At 34.9% G+C, this 24,786-nt stretch overlaps 4 protein-coding genes across 6 annotated transcripts in view; 2 read left to right on the forward strand and 2 right to left on the reverse strand.

Moving 5' to 3' along the window:
- Positions 1 to 8,775: 8,775 nt before the first annotated feature.
- Positions 8,776 to 10,099, forward strand: LOC143912760 (uncharacterized). The gene is made up of 2 exons (XM_077432127.1): positions 8,776 to 8,833; positions 8,925 to 10,099. The coding sequence occupies exons 1-2, from the start codon at positions 8,822 to 8,824 to the stop codon at positions 9,735 to 9,737; spliced, it is 825 nt and encodes a 274-aa protein (XP_077288253.1). The 5' UTR covers positions 8,776 to 8,821; the 3' UTR covers positions 9,738 to 10,099.
- Positions 10,100 to 10,118: 19 nt separating this feature from the next.
- On the reverse strand, positions 10,119 to 18,126 carry LOC143912754 (uncharacterized). Of its 2 annotated transcripts, none has more exons than XM_077432108.1 (2): positions 17,359 to 18,126; positions 10,119 to 17,101 (listed from the first exon to the last, which is right to left on the reverse strand). In XM_077432108.1, exon 2 carries the CDS (start codon positions 16,624 to 16,626, stop codon positions 11,365 to 11,367), a length of 5,262 nt encoding a protein of 1,753 aa, XP_077288234.1. In that variant the 5' UTR covers positions 16,627 to 17,101; positions 17,359 to 18,126; the 3' UTR covers positions 10,119 to 11,364. The 2 variants fall into 2 exon arrangements, with proteins under 2 accessions (XP_077288234.1, XP_077288233.1); XM_077432107.1 differs by having other exon boundaries at positions 10,119 to 17,189; positions 17,320 to 18,126.
- LOC143912753 (uncharacterized) overlaps positions 18,027 to 24,786 on the reverse strand; it is a 602,600-nt gene continuing 595,840 nt past the window's right edge. Inside the window, exon 2 of one of the 2 annotated variants that reach the window (XM_077432105.1) lies at positions 18,027 to 18,126. The gene's annotated coding sequence lies outside the window, so the exon portion shown is untranslated. Of the gene's footprint in view, positions 18,162 to 24,786 lie in introns of both variants that reach the window. The other variant, XM_077432106.1, reaches the window with a different exon arrangement.
- On the forward strand, positions 22,324 to 23,253 carry LOC143912762 (uncharacterized). The gene is made up of 2 exons (XM_077432129.1): positions 22,324 to 22,373; positions 22,450 to 23,253. Exons 1-2 carry the CDS (start codon positions 22,362 to 22,364, stop codon positions 23,038 to 23,040), a joined length of 603 nt encoding a protein of 200 aa, XP_077288255.1. The 5' UTR covers positions 22,324 to 22,361; the 3' UTR covers positions 23,041 to 23,253.

Consider the following 24,786-nt stretch of genomic DNA (forward strand, 5'->3'; position numbering starts at 1 on the left):
TGAGAAACTAAGTGACATTCAATTGTTTATTAATTGGTTGAGAAAATATTCGTTATTTTAACATACGTAAATTGTTTCTGTTGTTTTTTTTTTTGCCCAAGAAAATTTAAGATTATCAGTATTGTGGAATGTTTCATAGATCATATTTAAAAATAGCTATGTATGTACATTCATATGTATACATATAGTCGGGCTTCGATAGGTAAATCATAATATATACATATGTATAGTTATCTGAAACAGTTTATCTTAATAGTAATAATAAAGGGACATTTCAAAAGTCATGAAGTAAATTTTTTTTTTATATAGAATTTGGGAGACGCTTTTAACACCCGATTGCAACATCATTGATAGTCCTTATTTATCAAGTAAGATCCTATTCCAATGTTCAATCTAGATAGATCCCTACGCAATTCTTTATTATTTCACATTAATCCCTGTTCTACCAACTATTCCTGTAATTCCTTTTTATATAGATCTTGCTCTTCTTTCAACAACGTTCCCTCTCATATTGATCATTTTTATTATTCCTTTTCTTGCTTTAAATTTCTATTGTATGATCATTATTCTTAGTAATATGTACATATGAATCATGAACACTGATCCGTTTTCATGATGTAGAAAAAATGTGTGTGTCTGTGTATTTTGGATAATTTTTGAACACCGTTAGTCCTATCGAACTGAATTCTTATCGATACGACGTAATTTTTTTGAAATTTTATTTTTATTGAAGTCATTGCTGATTTGGAATAGTAGCGTAATAATATTCAATACTGTATACGATAGTAATTTGACATTATTTTTTATATAAATATGTTCAAGGCGCATACACACATAATTGTACAATACGGCTTGCCTACGTAGCAACTCCAGCTGTGTATCCTCGTTTAATTGCTTATTTGTACAATCTTATAATTTCTACATTGTTTCAAATATGCGAATCACCGTTATCGATTACTGTCAAATTTATGTCAATATAAGGATAAAATATCAATGAAAACACTCCAGGTACTATGTTTTGGCCTGGATTTCAATAGCATAAATCAGGTGTGCTAGTATTTGTTTTAAACTATCCAAAAAAAATGTGCCGCATACCACTTTGTGTGTTTGCGTCTTAATGAAGATAATCTGTATTTTTTTTTATTTTTCCTTAAAATTAAATTAGATCTTCGAATATTCACATATACCTAGAAGATAAAATCACGTAGTATGTAAATTGACAAACTTTCCGATGTTGCCTCAGATTAGGTCAAAAACATATAGGTACGTACATATTAGTTTATTAGTTAAGATAAAAAAAAATCGATATTTCATAAAATAGTATGATATATACTGTACCGCAGTACAATGTTAGACCGCATTCCATATAATCAAATAAAATATGAATCGATATAACAATTGACATAATTCATTGTTGCATTATATCATATAGCTATTTATACACATACTCGACCGTGCGGAAACACCTACTAGTTCATCGATATTGAATCATCGCGAAAGGAAGACTCCGTATAAAATTCCAATTTTGTTTTTCCATTTCTTACACCTCAAGGATACTCGTTGTGTAACGATTTGTACAACGTGTACTTTTCGAAAACAATGACGAAGGTGTTAACGGAAGAGTGCTTCGACGCCTTCACTCCCACCATCATCTTCAGTCACTCATCGCTATATAAAATATCGGATTTTTCCAATAAACAATACAAACGCTCGAAACGGCGAAAAGACAACACAAAAACACTTCAAACATGAAACTTACTGTGAGTGATTTTAAATCAGCATCCTTACATTACATTAATCCTTTAATTGCAACTAATCTTTTATACTAGGTTGGAATTTTGTGCCTTGCTGCTGTGGCAGCCGCATATCCTACCTATCATGATGGCAGCTGGAAAGGAGAGGGCTTTCTAGAATCTCAGGATCATGGTCAATACAACAGAGGACAATACGGAGGATCTCCCAACGGCCAATGGAGAGGAGAAGGACTCGCCCAATCTCAAGACAACAAAGGCTATGGATCCTACCACGATGGAAGTTGGAAAGGAGAGGGAATCGCCCAATCTCAAGACTACAACAACAAGGGATATTACGGTGGTTATCACGGTGGAGCTGCTCCCATTGGACATGACGGACGTGTTGTAGATACTCCTGAGGTGGCTCATGCTAAGGCTGCTCACTTTGCTGCATATCAAGCGGCTGCTCATGGTGGTGCGCATAATGCTGGCGGATATGGTGGTTCCAGTGGATTCGGTGCGCATAATGCTGGTGGATATGGTGGTTCCAGTGGATTCGGTTCCCAGTATGGTGGTGCAGGATACGCTCATGGACCAGCTCCTCTGGGTCATGATGGTCGTGTTGTCGATACTCCTGAAGTAGCTCATGCTAAAGCTGCCCATTTCGCCGCCCACAATGCAGCTTCAAACCGTGGCCATTATGGACAAGGATCTTATGGACACTATTAAATTCAGTTTGACACTTTGCTAATCCTTCTGTACTTGCGATTTGTGTTCACAATTGATTTTTATGTGCAATAAAAGTATTATGTTTACTATTTGAATGTTTCATTGAATAACACTTGAAATGTGGTAGCTATATTTGAAAAGGGATCTCAAATCTGTGTATTCAAATAATTTTTATACAAAATAATTTTTTTTATTTTCAATCTGCAGCACATTTGATTATATTTGACGTACCAGATTAGGATTATCTTCAAATTTTAATAGTATCTTAATCTACCTATAAACTTAATCTAAATGATTCAAAATTTCTATTCGATATTCGAATATATGGAAACTCTGATATAACATGACATAAAAAATAACAATAAACTACAAACATATTAATTAGCCCTGGAAATGGTGGATTATTTTAATCAAGATGTACATATGTACATGCATATGTATGTAGAGTTCCTTTACCAAAATTTAATGAAAATTTGGAGAAATATTTTAGGGCAAACTACTCTTAATTTTTAGCTCGAGACTAAATATAACTTGAACTATGTATGTATGTACAAATGAAATATATATAAGTCAATTCAAAGATCAAATTACATGATATGAAAAAATGGAAAAATCCATTGAGCGGTGACGAAGTGATAAACATTACAAATGATTAATATAAATATGCTGATTTGAAGTAATCGTAGGTTGATATTTCATAAAAATATAATAAATCATTAAATCATATGTATATAAATCTTTTTGTTGAAAAGTAGATTTCATTGAGGTAAAAACTATGGAGGTATACATTTGTACATTGAATAAATATTATATTATATACACACACACACACCAAGTATATTAAATAAATATTATAATGTAAAAGTATTATAATATATTAACTAATATACATTTGCTTAAAGTTTAATTCACGTGTATAATTTTTGTAAATAAAAAAAATTTATTACGACATCTTTGTTGCGTAACTTAAATTTTTTACAAGTTACATTGCGTAACTCTATTGAACGATCACCAAAAAATAACGTAATTTTTTAATTTTTCTATATATTGTATTTAAACACAATGAAATTGATTTCAAAATATTTTGACCATGACGCGTTACATGTCGCTATTTTATTAATTTAAATTATCTGTACCCCAATTCCTCACATAACATTCGTTATATGCAATTTCGTTTTAGGAATTTTATATTTAAATTGAATTCGGGGTTTTATGTAAATATGTATAATATGAATTTGTAAGTGGCATATATATATATATATATATATATATATATATATATATATATATATATATATATATATATATATATATATATATATATATCAGTGGCGTGCGGTCCATGGATGCGGTGGATGCGGCGCATCCCCTATAACTTTAAAAAGCCAAGAGTATTTTTAATAAATATTTGAATTTCGCTTCGATGTATTCTTAGTGATGTACGTGATTATGATGTAGTATATGATATATATTTCACATATCACGTGTTTTTTGTTACATGATGCATTATATAGGATCTTTTGATAATTTTTATTAAGGATTCGCATAGGCCGCATTCGCATAGGCCGGCCACAGGCGAGTGACGCTGGCGAGTAGACGCTGAGTGAAGTGCGCGCGCGTCATGGATTCGGAGTCGCGACCGATCCCATTTGCGCATGCGCACTATGAGGCTGTCTTATTCGCGCGGACGCGTTGACACTTGTTTAACCTCTACGGTGGATTCGGTTTCTCTGTTTGCTTATCTATTGAGTTTCACTTGGAAGCCGCTGTTGATCGATATTTCCGCACGCTACGCCCCAAGTTATTTATCAAAAAGCTAGCCGATTCATTTCTTTAGACGAAGTTAATCATTTATACTGTAAGTTGGTTATTTTTTACTTTTGAATTAAGTTTTCATTTAAATTAGTTTCGTCTAACTTTATTTTTAGTTTACTGTTCCACTACTTACGAGTTTTCATTATTGCCTTTAATATGGATATCGAAAATAACAATGAGAGTGGACTTGTCGTCGAGATCAATAATAATTGCAATTGTTTAATTGAAAATGTGCTGAAAAGAAGATTTGCTTCTCTCCCATTTAATGAAAAGGAGATTATTGTTAAGAGCCCCAAACCCACACCAATATTAAATATTCAGTCTAAAACAAAAACATTTAAAAGGTATTTTAACACAGAAACATACGAAAAAATTTCATGGATTTGTGGATGTGCTCACTTAACGAAATTATTCTGTTGGCCATGTATTTTATTTTCTCAAGAAGTGAATGTCTGGAGTAAATTTGGATTTTCTGACCTAAACAATTTAAGTAAATCGCGCAAGAGACATGAATGTTCTCAAGCTCACATATGTTCTGCTGCTCAATTTAAAAAATTTGGAAAGGGACCTCGTATAGAAAATTTTTTAAGTGCTCAATTTAAAGCAAATATTGAAATGCACAACAAAGAAGTTACTGCAAATAGATACATTTTGTCGAAATTAATAAGCGCGATCTGTTTTTTAGCAAAACAAGAACAACCTTTACGAGGACATTTTGAACACCAGGAATCGGAAAATAGAGGGAATTATATTGAATTGCTGTATCTGTTGAGTGAATCAGACATAAAATTGAAAACTCATTTAGATAACTCTACGGTGTTTACTGGACTATCGAACCATATACAAAATGACTTGGTATCCGCAATATCAAAAGTCTTGCTAGATGAGATTAAAACTGAAATACGTGCATCAAAATTTGTTTCCATAATTGTGGACGAATCTACAGATATCAGTCGCAAAGCTCAGCTATCTACTATTTTTAGATATGTAGATGAAAACAATGAAATTCAGGAGAGATTTGTTGGATTTGTCGATGTTAGTCCCAATAGAACAGCTAATGCTCTTTTTCAGCACATACGTGAGACCTTGGAAGAATTTGGTTGTTTGGACAAATTAATTGCACAAACGTACGATGGAGCGGCTGTAATGTCCGGGGAGCATAATGGAGTGCAACGAAAAATTCGAGATATTTGTCCTAATTCTTTATTTGTCCATTGTTACGCTCACAGATTGAATTTAGTTTTGTCGCAATCTGTTAAACATATATCCGGATGCAAACGTTTTTTCAGCCGTATGTTGTCATTTTCAACTTTTTTTTGTAAGTCTTCAAGAAGAATTTCCCTTCTCGATTGTCAAATAAAAAAACGATTTCCCACTGCTGCCCCTACACGATGGAACTACAATAGCAAAATTTTAAATATGATATTAGAATATCAAACAGAATTAATGGAAATATTTAATCAAATAATTAATGATGAAGACGAATGGGATACTGATGCTGTCATAAATGCTGAAGTCCTTCATCGTTATTTAAAAGAGTTTGAATTCAATTTCAATTTGCATTTATTTTCTGCAATATTTAATTCGGCAGATTTTTTATTTGAAATTTTACAAAAAAAAACCTTTGACATATCGTATTGCGTAAGTGAAATTAAAAAATTTGTAAAATATTTAGATAACAAAAAAGACGATTTTGATTCATTGTGGAACAAAGTAATAACTAAAAATTTTAATAGAAAAAGAAAATATGCTGAATGTGAAGAAGATGTGAAAACAACGTATAAACTTCACTATTCTGAAATTTTAGAAACTCTTTCAGTAAATACAACCAATCGATTTCGAGATATCGAAAATTTAAAATTTCTCGAATTTTTTAACATCAAAAAATTTAAAGAATATGAAAATAATTTTCCAGATTTCCTATTTAAATCACTCCACCTAACTTATGGAAAATACTTTGATTTTATGAAATTAAAAAGCGAATTAATTTACATGTACTCAACGCAAGATTTTCATTTGAAATCTATAAATGACGTAAAGGAATTAATTGTGAAAGATGATCTAATAGACGTTTTGGAACAAGTATTTAGTTTAATACAATTAATTTGTACGATACCTTCCACGAGCGCATCGGCTGAACGATCATTTTCGACTATGAAAAGAATTAAAACGTTCACCAGAAGTAGTCAAAGTGAAGAAAGACTCTCTGGTCTTGCTTTAATTGCAATCGAAAAGAAAATAATGTCAAATTTAAAAAACAATAAAAAATTCTATGATGCGGTTATCGATGAATTTTGTAAAAAGGAACGAAGAATAAAATTAAATTTTAAAAAATAAATTGGTCGGTTTTTTTTTTCAAACAAGGGACAGCATCCCTTGTTTGAAAAGTCACCGCCCGCCACTGATATATATATATATATATATATATATATATATATATATATATATATATATATATATATATATATATATATATATATATATTTACTCATACCTTAAGGGTACAAATTAAATGAAACTAATAACACCCTTGCATAAAAAGAGAAATACTGCACATAAGAAAGCAGAGGCGCAGTTATTCTCAATAGCAACTGCATTTCGATGAAATAAAACAGTACTTTCGGACCTCACAGACTACTAAATTCGTAATTTTAAATCCCACAGCCCACTTGCCTCCCCCCCCTTTTTAAATATAATAATACATTTAGCACATATGAAATCATTTGTAGGTAATTTTATGAATTATTTACATAAAATGTGTTTAATAACACTTTTTTCTCGTTTATGAGATATGGGAGTTTAAAAAAATGTGCAGTATTTAAAATTAAATTTATAAGATGTAGCGATTCTGTTGGGTTGTAAATTACAACGAAAATCTTCCCGTTTTTGACGTATAGATTTATTTACGTGTGCGCAAGCAGGATACAAGGTGACGTCATACCGAGTACTCGCTTATTTATTTATTACTAGTGAATAGCCCGATGAAATATCATCGAATGGGTATAAAATTATTATATACTCGTATAAAACTAAAAAAAAAATCCGGAACCGGAACCGTTATTTTTGTAGACTCTCATAGATAGTTTTCAATTCTTTATTTGTAATAATTTTCAATTCTTAAAGTTAACGTTAACAAAATGTAATATTTTCTGATTATACACAAACGGTCATTGACCTCGTAATGTTGAATATTATTATTACACATAACAAATTACGTGCATATACATATGATGTGTATTTACAACACGTATTCTGGGCGAGGATATGGCGTTCGGCGCGGGCTCGTGAGAACATCGCGTTTAGATCGGAGGGTCCGAGATTCGATTCCCGGCGCCCGCGGTGAATGAAATCAATTTTTTTCTCGAATATCGTCAAAATATAAAGAAGTTAAATTTAAATTTAAATTTAATTAAAAATAAATATATAAAAAAATGGTTCAAAACCTCGCTAAATGAAATTATTAAAATTACGTATTTTTATATGGCGAGAAGGAATATTTCAATTAATGTTTAAAAAAAAAGGCGAAATGAAGAATTGGATTTGGCGTGATGTTCGTGACCATTAGCTCAATTTAGTCCTACATATATTCAGGCTATTCGGAGTGATCGGTTCGAGTCGCGACAAAGTCCTCCCGTCGAAAAATGAATTTATCGATTTTTATCGAATCATTCATTATGTTCGGCGAGAGTTAGGACACACACACACACACACACACACACCCATACACACACCCATACACACACACACACACAGATTACCGTCTTTATATATATGATGATTTGAGTATCCTACTCGCGTGCTGTGTGTAAGAATGTGCGGCAAAAACAGGGATATTTTCAAGGCACACCAATGCTAACAATGGAAATGTACAGTACAGGGATATTAGGGATAACATATCTGAAATAAAAGCCCCGCTAAATATGGCTAGATATCAAATATCAATGATCAAAGAATTCATTTATGAAAAAAATGTCTTATGTCTTGAACATATGCATGTTATTATTTTGTTTTTACATGAATAATTGATTTTTTTATGATCACACATGTGTATAAAATATATGTATGTACATATGTACGTATTGCTTAAACATACATATATCATTTATACAATTAAGGAATATAATAATTATATTGCATATTCCTTCATATTTTTTATGAACAAAATGAAAGTCTCATGACAACATGGTGTCATACATTCAATCGTGATTGGACACTTTCAGGTGCACTCATTTCAATGACCAATTAGCATTGAAATAACGTCACCTGACTATCATACATGCAGTTTTTTTTTAAGGTGCACTCGGCAACAATTTGACCCGCGGTTTAAGCACAAAAAAGTCCTACAACTACTTTCGTTCATTCACCAAGGATATTGAATTGTTAACTATCGGGTTAGCACTCCCAACAGTTTCCATGTATGAAAGGCACTTCTGGTATTCGTACCCCTTCTCTTGACAAGATTTACTAGTATATAATGCGCAGCCCCCGATTTATTTTTCACAGCAGTTTTCAGAACCGAAAAGGCTCCACCAAACAAAAACAATATGAAATTCGTGGTAGGTTCAATTGATATTTGCTCATATTCGAGTATACATACGTATATTACATTACAAGAGGAATTGTATAAATGTGTCATTTTTTTGATAGATTGCCGTAGCTTTGTTGGCTGGACTTGCCTCCGCCCACCATGATGGTAGCTGGAGAGGCGAGGGTCTCGCCGAATCCCAGGACCATGGCGTCCATGGTGCTATCTACGGAACCCCCTATGCTGGAGTCTACGGATACAATTCCAACGATGACGGCAGCTGGAAGGGAGAAGGACTTCTCGAATCTCAAGATCATGAACAACACGGACATCTCGGAGGAGTATATGCTGGACATCACGCTGGAGTCTATGGTGTTCCCGTCTTAGCCGCTCACGGATATGCCGCTCACGGTATCGCTGCTCATGGAATCGCTGCTCACGGTATTGCTGCTCATGGTATTGCTTCCCTCGGAATCCACGCTCATGGTGCCGCCCCTCTTGCTCATGATGGACGTGTTGTAGACACCCCTGAAGTAGCTCACGCTAAAGCCGCCCACTTTGCCGCCTACAACGCCGCTGCCCATGGTGCTCATGGAGCTCATGGAATCGTCGCTCATGGTGTTGCTGCCCATGGACTCGCTGCCCAAGGACTCGCCGCCCATGGACTCGCCGCCCATGGACTCGCCGCCCATGGACTCGCCGCCCATGGACTCGCCGCCCATGGACTCGCTGCCCACGCCCTCGCCGTTCCAGTTGCCGCTCATGGTATCCATGGAGTCTATGGAGCCCATGGACATGGTGCTCCCCTCGCTCACGACGGACGTGTTGTAGACACCCCTGAAGTCGCTCATGCCAAGGCTGCCCATGCTGCTGCTTTCCAAGCCGTAGCTGCCGGCGCTCATGGACATCATGATGCTCATCATCATCAGTGGTAATCAATGAAACAAAGAAAACGGCCAAATCCCTCCCCCCTCTCTACCCACCACCTTTGCGATGTGATGTTGTTATCCGTATGAAATCACACATATTGTGTTGTTGTTGAACTCATCGTACTACTCTAGTATCAATTAACTGTATATATGTATAGTTTCAATTTTTTAAAACGTGTATGAAAATACACGTTGATGAAATAATAAAAAAAATACATTACTGCATTTATTTGTTTTGCATTTTAATACCCATAACTATGTAAGATATACGAACATATAATTGTATAAAAATTGTCCGAGACGATTGTCGATATAAAAATCGATCAATAGTTGACTTTAATTTTATGTTTCACCAGCTAAAAAGATACATGGAAAAGACTTCGATAATGGTTTGATGTAGTTTATTGAAATGTAAAATTTGCACGTGGTGGTTCAGCGGAGCGTACGGAACACAAGTTGTCCGTACGCCGTCTGCTCGAACTCTGTCGACCGTCGCGTATTTCCGCTTGGGCCGACACTAATGCCAACTCGTCAATAATGCCAATCGACAATCAGTTAATAAGACTGTTTGCCACACGTCATTACAAAAGTCGGAACATAGTCCCACATAGGAAAACTGTTGAACAATACAGTTATTCTACAGAGTTACAGCATTACTGACGAGTCGTTTACAATAAATCATAGCTCTTAAAATAATTAAATAGAGGGTGAATAATGAAACCTTTGCCTCATCCAGTGTGAGGATAAAATCAATTTATTGGTTCAGTAATATTTCAACTTATAGGTATACCTCTGGTGAATGTTGTTTCTCTTTACATTAAAATTTTTGAAATCTCCTTTGAAGCTGTGAATAAGCATTACAAGATAAGTTTACTTTAAAGAAGAGAGAGTGGACTGTATATGGTTTAAAACTTAAGCATTCCTCATCTTGATGTTAACTTAGACAATACAATGTTGACACTGTTACAGTTGTCAAGACAGATCAGCTATTACCGATCAACTAAACTTGATTAGTGAGTGTAATGCTCCTAAGTTAACTTGATTTCATCAACAAGTAGCACAAACATTGCTAAATTAAAAGTAAATTGGAAAGTCATTCATTCATTCCTACAAGCAGGAAATGAAGGCGAACTATGATTATAGATGTCTCTACGTTACATCGAAATGTTCAGTATTATAATATTTACTTATTCTATGATTCACATAAATACTATAAACAGTAAGAGTTAACTTATGTTTTCATAACAAGAAACATAAGACCTGCGGATGACTCCCGGCAGGTTATAATTAAGTAGACATGAAATAATTTAAGATGCTCCATTAAGTGTGGCTTGGAGACTAACATTAACAAATCATGAATCTAATTTTAACTGTCAAATTTGAACAGTTTATTTTAAACTCGGATATAATCCTTCCGAGTGATGACATGAGACAAGTCTTATATTATAAAGACAAAATGATTAGATTAAATTCGGAGATATATACTGCCGAATGTTAAAATGAAAATAGCTTAAATTATACACACAACACAATTAAAGTGAATTACGGAGTACTACTATTAACATTGACTGATTTAAACTCATGATTACATCTAATAAGTAATATGAGTTGGGGGTAGTGTCTTCGGGTTAAACTAAGCTACCGAAGTTGACGGAATTGAAGCTGCTGTTTCTCCTCCCTCTTGCTGATCTTCCTTCCTGTCAAGTGGTCCTTGTGGTAGAGTCGGCAATGGCGCCACTAGATGACTGGACCGACGAAACTCTCCGCTGGCAGTAAAGACGTCGACGACTCGAACTCTGCCATCTGGTCCGGGATACAATTTAGTGACTCGACCCAAGACCCATCGGGTTGGCAGCATGTGTTCCTCCTTTAACAGGACCATTTGACCCACACTCAGATTGTTGCTCGAGTCCTTCTTCCATTTGTGTCGTAACTGCAAAGAATGTAAATATTCCGCCGACCAACGTTTCCAAAATGCTGCTGTGGTCAATTGTATCTGAAGCAGATTGGCATGGACATTAGTGTTATATTTAACCTCCATTGGAAGAGCGAGTAAGGATCTGCCAATTAAGAAATGTCCAGGTGTGAGGGGTAAAAGGTCTAGTGGATCCGAAGACAAGGGACTAAGAGGACGGGAATTCATGCAAGCTTCTATTTGAGTCAATACCGTACAAAATGATTCGAAATTTAAGGTGGTGGCCTTTAACACCTTGTTTAAATGAATCTTCATGGATTTAACCGCTGCTTCCCACAGCCCTCCCATGTGAGGCGCCCTTGGCGGGTTAAACTTCCAACGAATCCCTTCGGAGGCTACATACCGTAGTAGCTTCTCCTCATGAGGACGTTCGTAAATTAATTTTACTAAATTAACGAGTTCACGACTTGCACCGACAAAATTAGTAGCATTGTCGGAATATATCGTATTGGGCCTGCCACGTCTGGCTACGAATCTTCTTAAACAATTTAAGAAATTTGAACTCGTTAAGTCTCCGACAAGTTCCAAGTGAACTGCCTTACTGGAAAAACACACAAAGACACAAACGTAACCCTTAATTATCTTAGAATTCTTATTGCAACCACTCTTCACAGGAAAAGGTCCTGCGAAATCTATCCCCACATGACTGAAAGGAAAATTCGCAGTGGTACGTTCAAGCGGGAGTAATCCCATTAATCTATTGTGTGACAGTGGTTTATTTCTGAAACAAATGACACATGAACGCACCACTCCTTTGACAGTATTATGTCCGGCCAATGGCCAATAGGTCTGCCGCAATAACGACAGTAAGGCTTGAGTACCCAAGTGAATATATTTCAAGTGCGCATCTCGGACAATCATGTGTGTAAGTTTATGCTTATTTGACAAGATAATGGGTGACGTTGATAGAGTTGTTCCCAGAGGAAGTCTACTTCCAACACAAATTAAATTCTCGTGGAATAGAGGGGACAATTTAGCTAATTTACTGCTACTGGGAATTGGATGTCCCTTGCTCAGCAAACGATATTCCAATGGAAATGATTCCATTTGCGATAACCTTATCAAATTATTTAAAGCATCTTTTAATTCTAAAGCGGACGGTTCGTTATTTTCTTTAACGTTTAATTGTTTATTCCTTAGTGGCCGACGAACATATGATAAAACTCGAAGGAGTCTTGGAAGATGAGAATGTTTATCTATCCAATTATTTTCCCTCACAAGGGTAGCGTTAGTGACTACCCTTCTCTCTGGAAGATCTATTGTGATCTCAGGAGGTCTTCGAGGCCATCGTGATTCGTCTAATTTCAACCAACTAGGGCCGTCCCACCATAACGAATTATGATTTAATTCTGATGGTTGAGTCCCTCGAGAAATTAAATCTGCTGGATTGTCTGTAGAGGAGACATGGTACCACTCAATGGGTTGAGATATTGATTGGATTTCGGCCACTCGATTGGCAACGAAGGTGGTCCATTTACATGACTCTCCTCTAATCCAATGCAATGCGACGGTTGAATCCGTCCAATAATATTTTTCATTAATATGAATTGTTAATTGGTCTATTGTTGACTTCATTAACTTTGATAATAACATAGCGGAGCACAGCTCTAAACGCGGAATAGTTACAAAACTGAGCGGAGCGACTCTCGAACGAGAACACACAAGATGACATTTGGAATTTCCCAATTGATCAGTACATTTTACATAAATACAAGCACCATAAGCTTTCTCGGATGCGTCACAAAATCCGTGTGCCTGTATATTAATGACATTATTTAGTATTATCAATCTAGGAATTTTATAAAGTTTCATGACTGTATTGGATAATTGACAATCTTTCCATTTTTTGAAGATTGTCTGAGGAATGAATTCATCCCAACCAATGGTTTGTTGCCAGACAGATTGCATTAATATCTTATAATTAATTAACAATGGAGATAATAGTCCTAATGGGTCGAAGATCTGACTAATTACTGATAAAAAGTTTCTTTTTGTTATATTTTCAGTCTCGACTTCGGTTTGAACCTTAAATACAAAAACGTCTTCCCGCGGTTTCCAAAATAAACCTAAAGTTTTGTGTGATTCGTTAGAGAAGTTAAAATCTGAACAATCGTCAGCTTTAACATCCGTGATTATATCGGAGTTGTTCGATGTCCATTTGCTTAAGGGCATACCGGCTGATAATAATATGGTTTCCAGTTGAACCTTTAATAATTTACCAGCTTCAATAGTATTAGTTCCCGTGAGCAAATCATCAACATAAAAATCACGTTCGATCACTTTACTAGCGATGGGATATTTGTTTCTATTCTCCTCTGCTAACTGATTTAGACATCTAGTAGCTAAAAATGGGGCTGAAGCAGTTCCGAATGTTACTGTATTAAGCTTGTAATGCTTGAATTTACTCTGGGGATCTGTTCGCCAAATGATTCGTTGTACATTTTTATTTTTCTCTGCTATTTGAATCTGTCGGTACATCTGCTTAATATCCGCAGTAATCACGTATTTATGGAGTCGAAAGTTGAGTAGTAAACTTAACAAATCTGATTGGACACTAGGTCCCACCATCAAAATATTATTTAGTGAGATATTAGACGTTGTCTTTGCGGACGCATCAAAAACTACACGATATTTAGTGGTAAGGCTAGACTCCTTAACCACGACGTGATGAGGTAAATAACAATGAACCTCATGTGCCTCCGGAGGTTCACACTCTGACATATGTCCTAAATTTATGTACTCTTCTAAAACTTTATTGTATTCCATTTTTAAATTATTATTGGCTAAAAAACGTCTTTCCAAAGTTTTGTGTCTTTTCTCCGCAATGTGCAATGAACTTCCTAATACTACCGGGGAATTTTTATATGGTAAAGCTACACAAAATCTACCGTTTTTATCTCGTGATGTGTGTGCTTGGAAATGTTCCTCACATCTTTTCTCCTCAAGAGATTGATGTTTTACCATAGGAACCTGGTCGATCATCCAAAAGTTTTGAATGTGACTGTCTAATTGACTTAAGCCTATGTGGCTCTTCCCTGGAGCATTATTTACTTCGGGATATGGACCAACTATTGTCCATCCGAATTCGGTATCCTTTAAGATAGGCATACCTTTTCCTAACTGGATGGTTCCTGCTTTCATAGCATGAACGCAAATCTCGGCGCCGAGCAATAAATCGATTGGCGTCGGTTTATTCCAAAGGGGATCTGATAACTTGATTCCCGCTGGTATTGAAATTAACTGTTGATCCAGTTTCACAGTTGGAATTTCGCCAGTAATTTCTGGTAATACCAAACACAACACTTTGGTTGAGTAATTAGTGGTTGAAGACCTTATGGTCACCTTGGTGATGTGACGAATGCTACTTTCTTGATTAGCGATACCTACAATTTTTTGAGAGATTTTCTCTAATTTGAAGTTATTCTTCTTAGCGAAAGATGTGGTAACATAGTTGACTTGTGAGCCGGAATCTAATAATGTGCGACCCTTAACGACCGTTCCATTGGACGTTATAATGTCTACTTGTACCGTCGGTAAAATTATCTCCCTTTGAGAGAAATGAGTAGAATGAGCATTAATTGACTTCCTTCCCGTATTATTGGAACTAAATGTATCGTCCTGATGCAACAAAGTGTGATGGTTTTGTTTGCACCTTAAGCAATTATAGTTAGACTTGCAATTTGTTATCTTATGCGATGAATTTAAACATTTAAAACACATGTTATTAGATTTAACGAATTCATTTCTTTCCATACTGGATTTTGCTTTGAATTTATCACATTTGCCTATGAAATGATTATTTCGACAGAATGCGCATGCGTTTACCTTACTTGATGGGTTTTTGTTCGCGACATGAGTTCTCATGATTCTTTGACGACTATGAGGGAATTCCTTCACCGTAGTTACAGATGCAGTAGATTGTAATACATTACATCTATTCTGCAAGAATGTCTCTAAACTTTCATATGGTGGCATTTCTCTGCTAACCAGCGATATTTCCCAGTCTCTTACTATATTAAAAGGTAATTTCCTTAGAACTAAACATGTTACCCATGGATCTAAAATTTCTCTCGCGTAACCCAACGATTCAATGTTTTTAATACACACTGTTACCTGATTCAATAGATTTCTCAATTCGATATGTGATTCTCTTGTGATTAATTTTAAGTCACAAAGTGAATTAATCCTAGTTTTGAGATTAAGTCTTGGTAAATTATATTGCTTGTCTAAAATACTCCAAGCTATTTCGTAATTGTCTGAGCTAATATCTAAACCTGATACAGCTGCCAAAGCGGGACCGATTAAGGATTGATGCAAATATTGCAATTTCGTGACATTCGAATATTCCGTTTTGTTTCCTATTATATTCTTAAAAGCTTGTTGAAACGATTGCCATTCAGATGGATCTCCCTGAAATGTGGGAATGGTTAACGTCGGTAACTTATCTCTAGCAAATTTAATTGTTGCTTGCTCTACCTTTAGTTTACTATCTTGAAAGGATTGGCAATCTAATGCTGCTTTAAGATTTTTAACTGTTATTGTAATTGCATCGTACTCTTCGTCTATTTTGGCCGCTTTCGGTATGTCTGTAAGGTTATCTAAATACTCGTAATGGAGTTTTCGGACATAATCGTATGCTTCTTTAATGGTTTGATACTGTCCTTCATCTAATTCGGAGGATTTATCTATTTTTCCTTTTAGTCTTTGTACCGCGCCTGAATACCTTAATTCTATTGACGTCATTATAACTTCTACTTTATTTTCCTTCGCTAATATTTCTATCGATTGAGTCTGACTTCGAGTCTGATGTATTCTAGAGCTTGACCTGTCTCTAATAGGTTCTACGTCCCTAGTTGGATTTCGACCTTTATGCGACTTGGAAGTCGAAGCTTCTATTTCCTCGTTTTCAGCACTTGACATTTGTTTCAGAAAGTTGCACTATTTCGTCTCATAAATACAGTTGTTCTCTACTATAGCTGTCAATTGAACTATTCGTAGAGATAAGGTAATAATATTCAATGATTAACCGTGAATCTTAATATTCTACTTTAACTATTATCACCAGAATCTATCCAACATATTTTGGAAGAAATTACAACCCTAAATTGGTGGGTGCTTGATTTAAACCACTTTGGGGCTACAAGTCTTGTGATTTATTTTAAATCACCACTGTTTCATCACACATTATGAAACAAAGAGATCTACCGATGTATGAATATGCCGGTATGTACTTGATTTAATCCACTTTGGGGCTACAAGTGTAATTCCACATTTATCGTGGAAGGGGGGGGGGGGAGGGTGTTTCTACACACATTAAGAAACAAAGATCTACCGATATGAATATACCGGTATGTACTTGGTTTAAGCCACTTTGGGGCTACAAGTATAATTCCACATTTATCGTGGAAGGGGGGGGGGGGAGGAGGGTGTTTCTACACACATTAAGAAACAAAGATCTACCGATATGAATATACCGGTATGTACTTGGTTTAAGCCACTTTGGGGCTACAAGTAAAATTCCACATTTATTGTGGAGGGGGGAGGGGGGAGAAAGTTTCTACACACATTAAGAAACAAAGAGATCTGCCGGTATATTAATATACCGTTATGTACTTGGTTTAAGCCACTTTGGGGCTACAAGTATAATTCCACATTTATCGTGGAAGGGGGGGGGGGGAGGGTGTTTCTACACACATTAAGAAACAAAGATCTACCGATATGAATATACCGGTATGTACTTGATTTAATCCACTTTGGGGCTACAAGTATAATTCTCCACGTGCTTTGCTAATTTTACACTACATCTGATTTTACACTTTTAATACGAAATTCGATGCGACCGATGAAACATTCCTTCGTAGCGCGATATTATTTTATACAATCGCGTTAATTAATTGTTATACTTTAAAACATATTTTAAAAACTGACCTACCCACATGATTGCCTTTTGAACAGATTGCCTGAGATTGAATACATTCACTTACTTGAATATCCTTTACGATGTTTATGTGATCGTTCCGATAATTTTGGATTACCTCTGTGTCCCATGCGTCTTTGTAGGTTATGTTTTTATTTATATATTTTCTGCGTCAATCACGCGGTCATGTACCTCTGTACATCAATCAATATATTGCTGAAATAGAAGCAAACATGTTATTAGTATTGGAAAGGTATGGATAGTAACAAAGGAACGATACCGATTTCTTAATTGACATCCATTTTTTCTCGACCACGTTTTTTCCTATTGGTTTGTCCGTTTGGTGTTGTGGCCTAGGTTACTGGTGTCCGGTTCGAAGTGACCATCATGGAAAAGACTTCGATAATGGTTTGATGTAGTTTATTGAAATGTAAAATTTGCACGTGGTGGGCCAGCGGAGCGTACGGAACACAAGCTGTCCGTACGCCTTCTACTCGATGACTCTGTCGACCGTCGCGTATTTCCGCTTGGGCCGACACTAATGCCAACTCGTCAATAATGCCAATCGACAATCAGTTAATAAGACTGTTTGCCACACGTCATTACAAAAGTCGGAACAATACATTCGGAAAGCTTTGCATAGGTATTTATTTACCCATAAATATTATCCATTCAAATACGAATTGTATTGATTTATATTTTATATTTTATGTATTCATGACTTATTTCACATGAAATAATAACGATATAATACAAATTCTAATCATAGTATATATATATGTATGTAAGTTTTCAAATGAACGATATGGTTGATAATTATAAAACCGCAACTTCTTTATCTACAATATAACTATAGCTAAAGAATTCCATGTAGAACCGCAAAATCCGGGATAGTTAATTATAGACTTGTAAAGCAACGTTGAAGGAGTTCAAGCTTCTCCCTTGACCTTTAAAAACGTGTCTGGATTTATATAATATGGATCTATTATTGGAAATTACAAGAAAATTACATTTAAAAGACAGATAAATTATATAATTCCAGTACTTTTTGTGAACAGCGTTTCTTACTTGCCTTGACAAATTTGCTTTCGGTTTTTTTATACAATGGTTGCAATGTGCACCACATTTTCACTCTAGATGTCAAAGTATGAAGTGTTAAAAAAATTAACACAGATTCGTCAAGCGATTGTAAAGCATATACATATGTAGGCATATGTAAAGCGTATATATGTACATATACATAGTTACAAACATACATATATAAATAATGAAAAAAACGAGTTAATCTTTAACTTAAAAAAAGCAGTAAAATAAAAATTAAAACTAATACTGTTTCTGAATAAAGGTCGCATATTGAATCGATTGTTGCTATGATACTTATCTTGACCTGAATTCAATCCGTATTACGCAATCAATCAATGCAACTTTCTTCAGGATTCCCAAGTATGCAATAAAATTTTAAGTAGATACGTAATAATACATATGAAAATATAATGACGTGCTATAATCACACGTAAACGTATGCGTGCTTATTTTCACTCGCGTAAGAAGTGTAATAAAAAATGTGAATTGTAATCCTGATCTATAATATAGTCGAGAGTTGATCTCGTTTCACGGAACGAGATATTTCATGGCCAATTTTAAATACCACGGGTGAATTAAAAAGAAGAAATGCATTTTTAACCACAGAAGCTTTCAAATCAATTAAATTTTATCTTAAAACAATTAATACACACTATGAAGCCACTTAATCTACATATACATACATACATATGTATGCATTATATCTACATTAGTTATTAAATACAGCTATTAAGTATCTTACATTCAATGAACAATAGCTACTGATCATTTCATTGGTCAGTTATTACTATTATATTAATCAGTCAGTTTATTTTATTAGTTTTATCAATAAATATATTTCATTAGATTTATTTATTCTATAAAATTAGAAAATAACTCGCGTGATTTCCGGCTTTAAAATAGCAAAATAGAGCTTCTCATATCAAATTAACCAGCAACACAGCTCAGTAGTCAGCGTATAATGCTATGAACCAAGAGGCCATGGGTTTAATCCTCGGTCCGGTGTTGCTGGCCAAGCCTCGGATATAAATGATTCCAGATCCATAGTTCCTATCAGAGTGTATCTGTTTATAGCCAATTTATCTGATTTCACTGTTAAAACTGTTCCAAATAAATTGACAACCTATTCTCACTTCTCACCATTATTTAAATACATATATGCAATTTCAAATCTAATATATGTATAATTTAGAAAGAGACTTTGTATGCAAGTAAATATTGTTGGGTGGGATTTGGTTGGGAACTTCGAAAACAAGACAAAATTTCCATGACGACATGGAGACGGTGGATGGGGGGCGCCGGGGGCGAAGGCCCCGGGGACGCCGAGGGCATTCGCCAAAAGGGAACTTCGTAAACAAAACAGTTTCTATGACGATTCAATATATATTTTTTTCGATTCAAATAAATTTATTAAAAAAACAAATGAATATTTACTATTACAAATACTGAGCGAAGCCGGGTAAAACAACTAGTTTATAATAATAGTGTTATAAATTTATATAAAATACATAAATATGTACGTATGTATGTACAAATTTGGCCATAGGTGTCACTTTGGGGGAAAATCCGTAATGAAAACATGGTAAATATAAATAAAAAAATCAATCAAACTGTTAAATAAACTGACCATTCAATTAAAATCAATTGATTTATAAATATGTATATATACTTGTATGTATATATTGGCCGCTTTTTTTACTGACCAATATTACAGTTACTGACCATATATAGAAACCGATCAAAAACTGATCGATTACAGATCAAATTTAATTTATAATACAACGTACATATGTAATTCAAGTTGAAGGTGAGATATGCAACTAGCAATTTCATAATTGTGGTCTGACTCATCAAGCACGTCTTTATTATTTAGAATAATTTTATACCTTATTTAATTTTTCACTTTATTTTTCATTGTCATATTTATCCATATTCTATTTACACATTGTGAGTTTTTCAGCTATAGAATGTCTTTAAAATAAAACATATCAAAGCACACGCTTGAGAGACCAAAAATTCTACTTCCATATGTATTATCGTTAGAATATAAAAAATTGACATTATATTTTTATGTTGTTTTAATATTGCTATAACTAAATTTTATCGCTTATAATCCTACTGTATTACAGAGCATAAAAATGATGTGCAAAAAATATTATCAATACTTCTTGCCGATAATAAATACACCTAGAAAGAAGATGTTGCATACTTTTTCCACTATGCAAATTAATTGATCCACTCTGAAACTAAGCATTAATTACACTGAGCAACAAAAAAAAAATACCAGAGCGGAGACTAATCAATCTTTACTAAGTTTGCCCACTGAATTCGAATATGATAATCATTTGTGTTGGTTCACGATTGTTTACATTTTTGTTGGTTCGCGATTGTTTATTAAAAAATGCGCAATTTTTACAATTTTTTGGCTTTTGCGGTCTTTAACTCAAAATCAAGTATTGCTGTGCTCAAAGTGAGTAATAGAATCAATAGTACGTTTAGATAAAAAAATATATTGAGATAGAAAACCAATCCTTATAAACGTGGTGAAATAAAAAACTGGCCAAATAAACGCAAAATATTTTTTTGACTTTAAAAATTCGCTAGACAATTAATTGTATTTTAAAAGAATAAAATATCACAATCAATAGAAAAACAACCGACTATTGATTCCAATACTCACTTTGAGCACAGCAATACTAGATTTTGAGTTAAAGACCCCAAAAGCCAAAAGACGGTAAAAATTACGCATTTTTTTAAACGCTCATATCTCGTAAACAATCACGAACCAACAAAAATCATTATCATATTCAAATTCAATGGGTCAAACTTAGTAAATATTGATTAGACTCCGTCTGGTAACTCAAAAACGTGATTTTTTGTTGCTCAGTGCTATTTTACTTCAAATTTCAGAAAAATAACGATTACATACATATGTACGTATATACATATATGAATTCCTATTTTTCCTTTTTATAGCCTATGTATACTTAGAATTGTGGGAAGTAGGAAGCACATATATATTTTTTCATTATTCTGGGCCAGTTACCGTCATTTAAGACGGTCAGATTTCTTTAATGAGATGCACTTGTATGTAGAAAACATCTAATGATCTGAAATTCTCAAAAGCCAACTAAAACCTCGTCACACAATTGTGCATTATTGAAATTCCAAACCTCAAAACTCAAAGTCAAATTTTTTCGAATGCGGATTCGAGTTCAACGGTTCATAAGCGATATCAGGAAAAGTCCACCGTGTATTAATTTATTGACAAAATTGCGTCAGAATATTTATCCGCCAACTAACACGCTTTGTATCCGTGTTAGCACAACTCCTTTACTCCACATCACACCCAGGACATCTCCAGACCATATCATCATTTGTAAATCCGACATACATATGCACATCTTCGAAAACAGACCGATTTTGTGGCGAACCGTCGAGTTGGCGACAACTTTTTTTTAGGAAACTGACGAGCCAGCCCATACGCAATGGTCAAGGGTAATGACAATGAGAGCAGCGAGAATGTGCGGAAGGCTGTCGCACATGTTGCCCCACCCTAACAACCAACTGCTGATCACCACTATATAACCACAGCCCATCGCAGAAGCCATCATTAGCAGTTTTCCGATCAGAAAAGGCTTATCATCATCTTATCATGAAATTCTTCGTAAGTCTCAATACTACAACACCAACCCTCTAATTAAAATGTGCTTTATTTTGACTTATATTTTTTTCTGTTTCAGGTTGCTTTGTGCCTCGTCGGCTTTGTAGCTGCCTATGAAGATGGCAGCTGGAAGGGAGAAGGTCTGGCCGAGTCCCAGGACATTGGACAGTACAACGCCAGATTGGGAGTCTACGCTACCCCATACGGAGGAGTTTATGGCATTGCCAACCAAGACGGCAGCTGGAAGGGAGAAGGTCTCCTCGAGTCCCAGGACGTTGGACAGTACAACGCCAGATTAGGAGTCTACGCTACCCCATACGGAGGAGTCTATGGCATTGCCAACCAAGACGGCAGCTGGAAGGGTGAAGGTCTCCTCGAGTCCCAGGACGTTGGACAGTACAACGCTAAATTGGGAGTCTACGCTACCCCATACGGAGGAGTCGTAGGTGTTTCCAACGAAGACGGAAGCTATAAGGGAGAAGGTCTCCTCGAATCCCAAGACTATGGACAATACAACGCTCGTCTCGGCTTAGCTGTCCCCGTTGCCCAAGCCATCTACGCTTATGGTGGTGCTCCTTTGGGAATTGACGGACGTGTTGTCGACACCCCTGAGGTAGCTCATGCCAAGGCTGCCCACTTTGCCGCCAAGGCCGCCGCCATCCACTATTAAAATGTAAATCTACATCCCTTCCTCTCTCTCTACCCAATTGATAACAACAAATACGACTTTAATTAAGTTCTAAATGTTCTGTTGTTTCCTGTGGAAAACAAGTCAATCTTTTTTTAAATGTTATCTGCCTAATCAGCTCAGTCTTTATATTACATATATATTGAAAAAATCATTTTTTTAGTTTATTATAATTTATTTTTTATACAAGCAACGAAAAATGAATAAAAAAATACATAATTTAATACCGATTTTCATTTACTCATATAAAAATGTATCCATGTATCCCCCTTGATTATACACTAATATATTTTTTACATGCCTCTAATGAACAATACATATGCTATCTTGGTTATAGTAATCCTTCAAGGTCGATTCAATTGAATGCGTAGTCTAATAAATGGACACTTTATATGTACTGCTACATAGTACGTGATTGAATTGTATAATTTGCAATTTTTACGTTTTGGCAAGTTACGTAGAAGTGTTGTGCCATAAAAGCAAACACTGTCGTCTTAGATTGAATCCGAAAAATATTTAAAAAAGCATTTCAATTCAATCGTCTTGTATAAATACTGTTATATGTAAATTTAATGCATAGTAGAATTTTAACCACTGTAAATTCACTATACATTATAATGTTGTGCAATGTATTATAAAAAGCAAACACAGAATAATAACAACAGTATATTATATAACAGTATTTGCTTCCACCGTTACTTTTATATATCAAACAAAAAAGATTCGCAAAGTTGCGGTTGTTAAATAATGTGGGTTGGATCTTTTTTGTAGAACACGCTCGAATGTTTTTTGATTATAAAAATGTCATTATCGAAATCAAAGTTTCAACTCAACTGTCCGTAATTTTATCAACACACAAAATGCTCACGTTTCAGTTTATATCTTAGTAGGAGTAAAACTTCGAGTAGGAGTTGCCTATCAAAATATATACATACATACATAGAATCATTGGTTCGCTGATGTGTTTTTTTTTTCTTTAGCGACCTACCCGTTCGGGCTGATCTAGTTTAGTTGTTCGAGCTTGTAAATGCGCCAAGTGTGTCGTTACAAAAGGACAAAGATCACTATTTTAAAATCTCAAGGCTCGATCGGCAACTTTCCTCGCGTTGTTGCATTTAAAGTTATTGATGCAGTTAACATTGAAGCCCACAATTGTTGCCGATTCGAAAAATAATTCACGCAAAATGCGCAAGCGGATCTGACTTTGAAGCACGCGAAATTTACGAGTGCAACATATTCAACCGTGTCCTTATACGACATACCGACATCTACAAGTTGGAACAAATCACTCTTCGAAATAGTTGAATTATTTAAATGCATAACAACCACATACATACTTATATACATACGTGTCATGCAATTTTATACTTATACATGCTTCCCGTTGATCTTTTCTGCTTAGAAGGTGCGTGTTACACCAGACGCAGCGAGTTTAAAGTGTATATTAAAATAAAAGGGCGTATCTTTGATATTAGATCAAATTGCTAAAAGGCAGGTGGTGGACATTCCTGTTGTTGCTCAACCTTTCGAACAGCGTCTCTGAATATTAAACTTAATTATTAGTCACCTGAGTTTGCGTAATTCGATTCAAGTGGAACGCAATGCAAATTCGCTAATCTAATTGTACAATATATGCACTACAATTTATTGATTTTTATAAAAATATATCTATACAATACTATTATTATATATATATATATATATATATATATATATATATATATATAT

This window comes from Arctopsyche grandis, chromosome 6, assembly GCF_051622035.1.
Source record: "Arctopsyche grandis isolate Sample6627 chromosome 6, ASM5162203v2, whole genome shotgun sequence".
Classification (NCBI taxonomy): domain Eukaryota; kingdom Metazoa; phylum Arthropoda; class Insecta; order Trichoptera; family Hydropsychidae; genus Arctopsyche; species Arctopsyche grandis.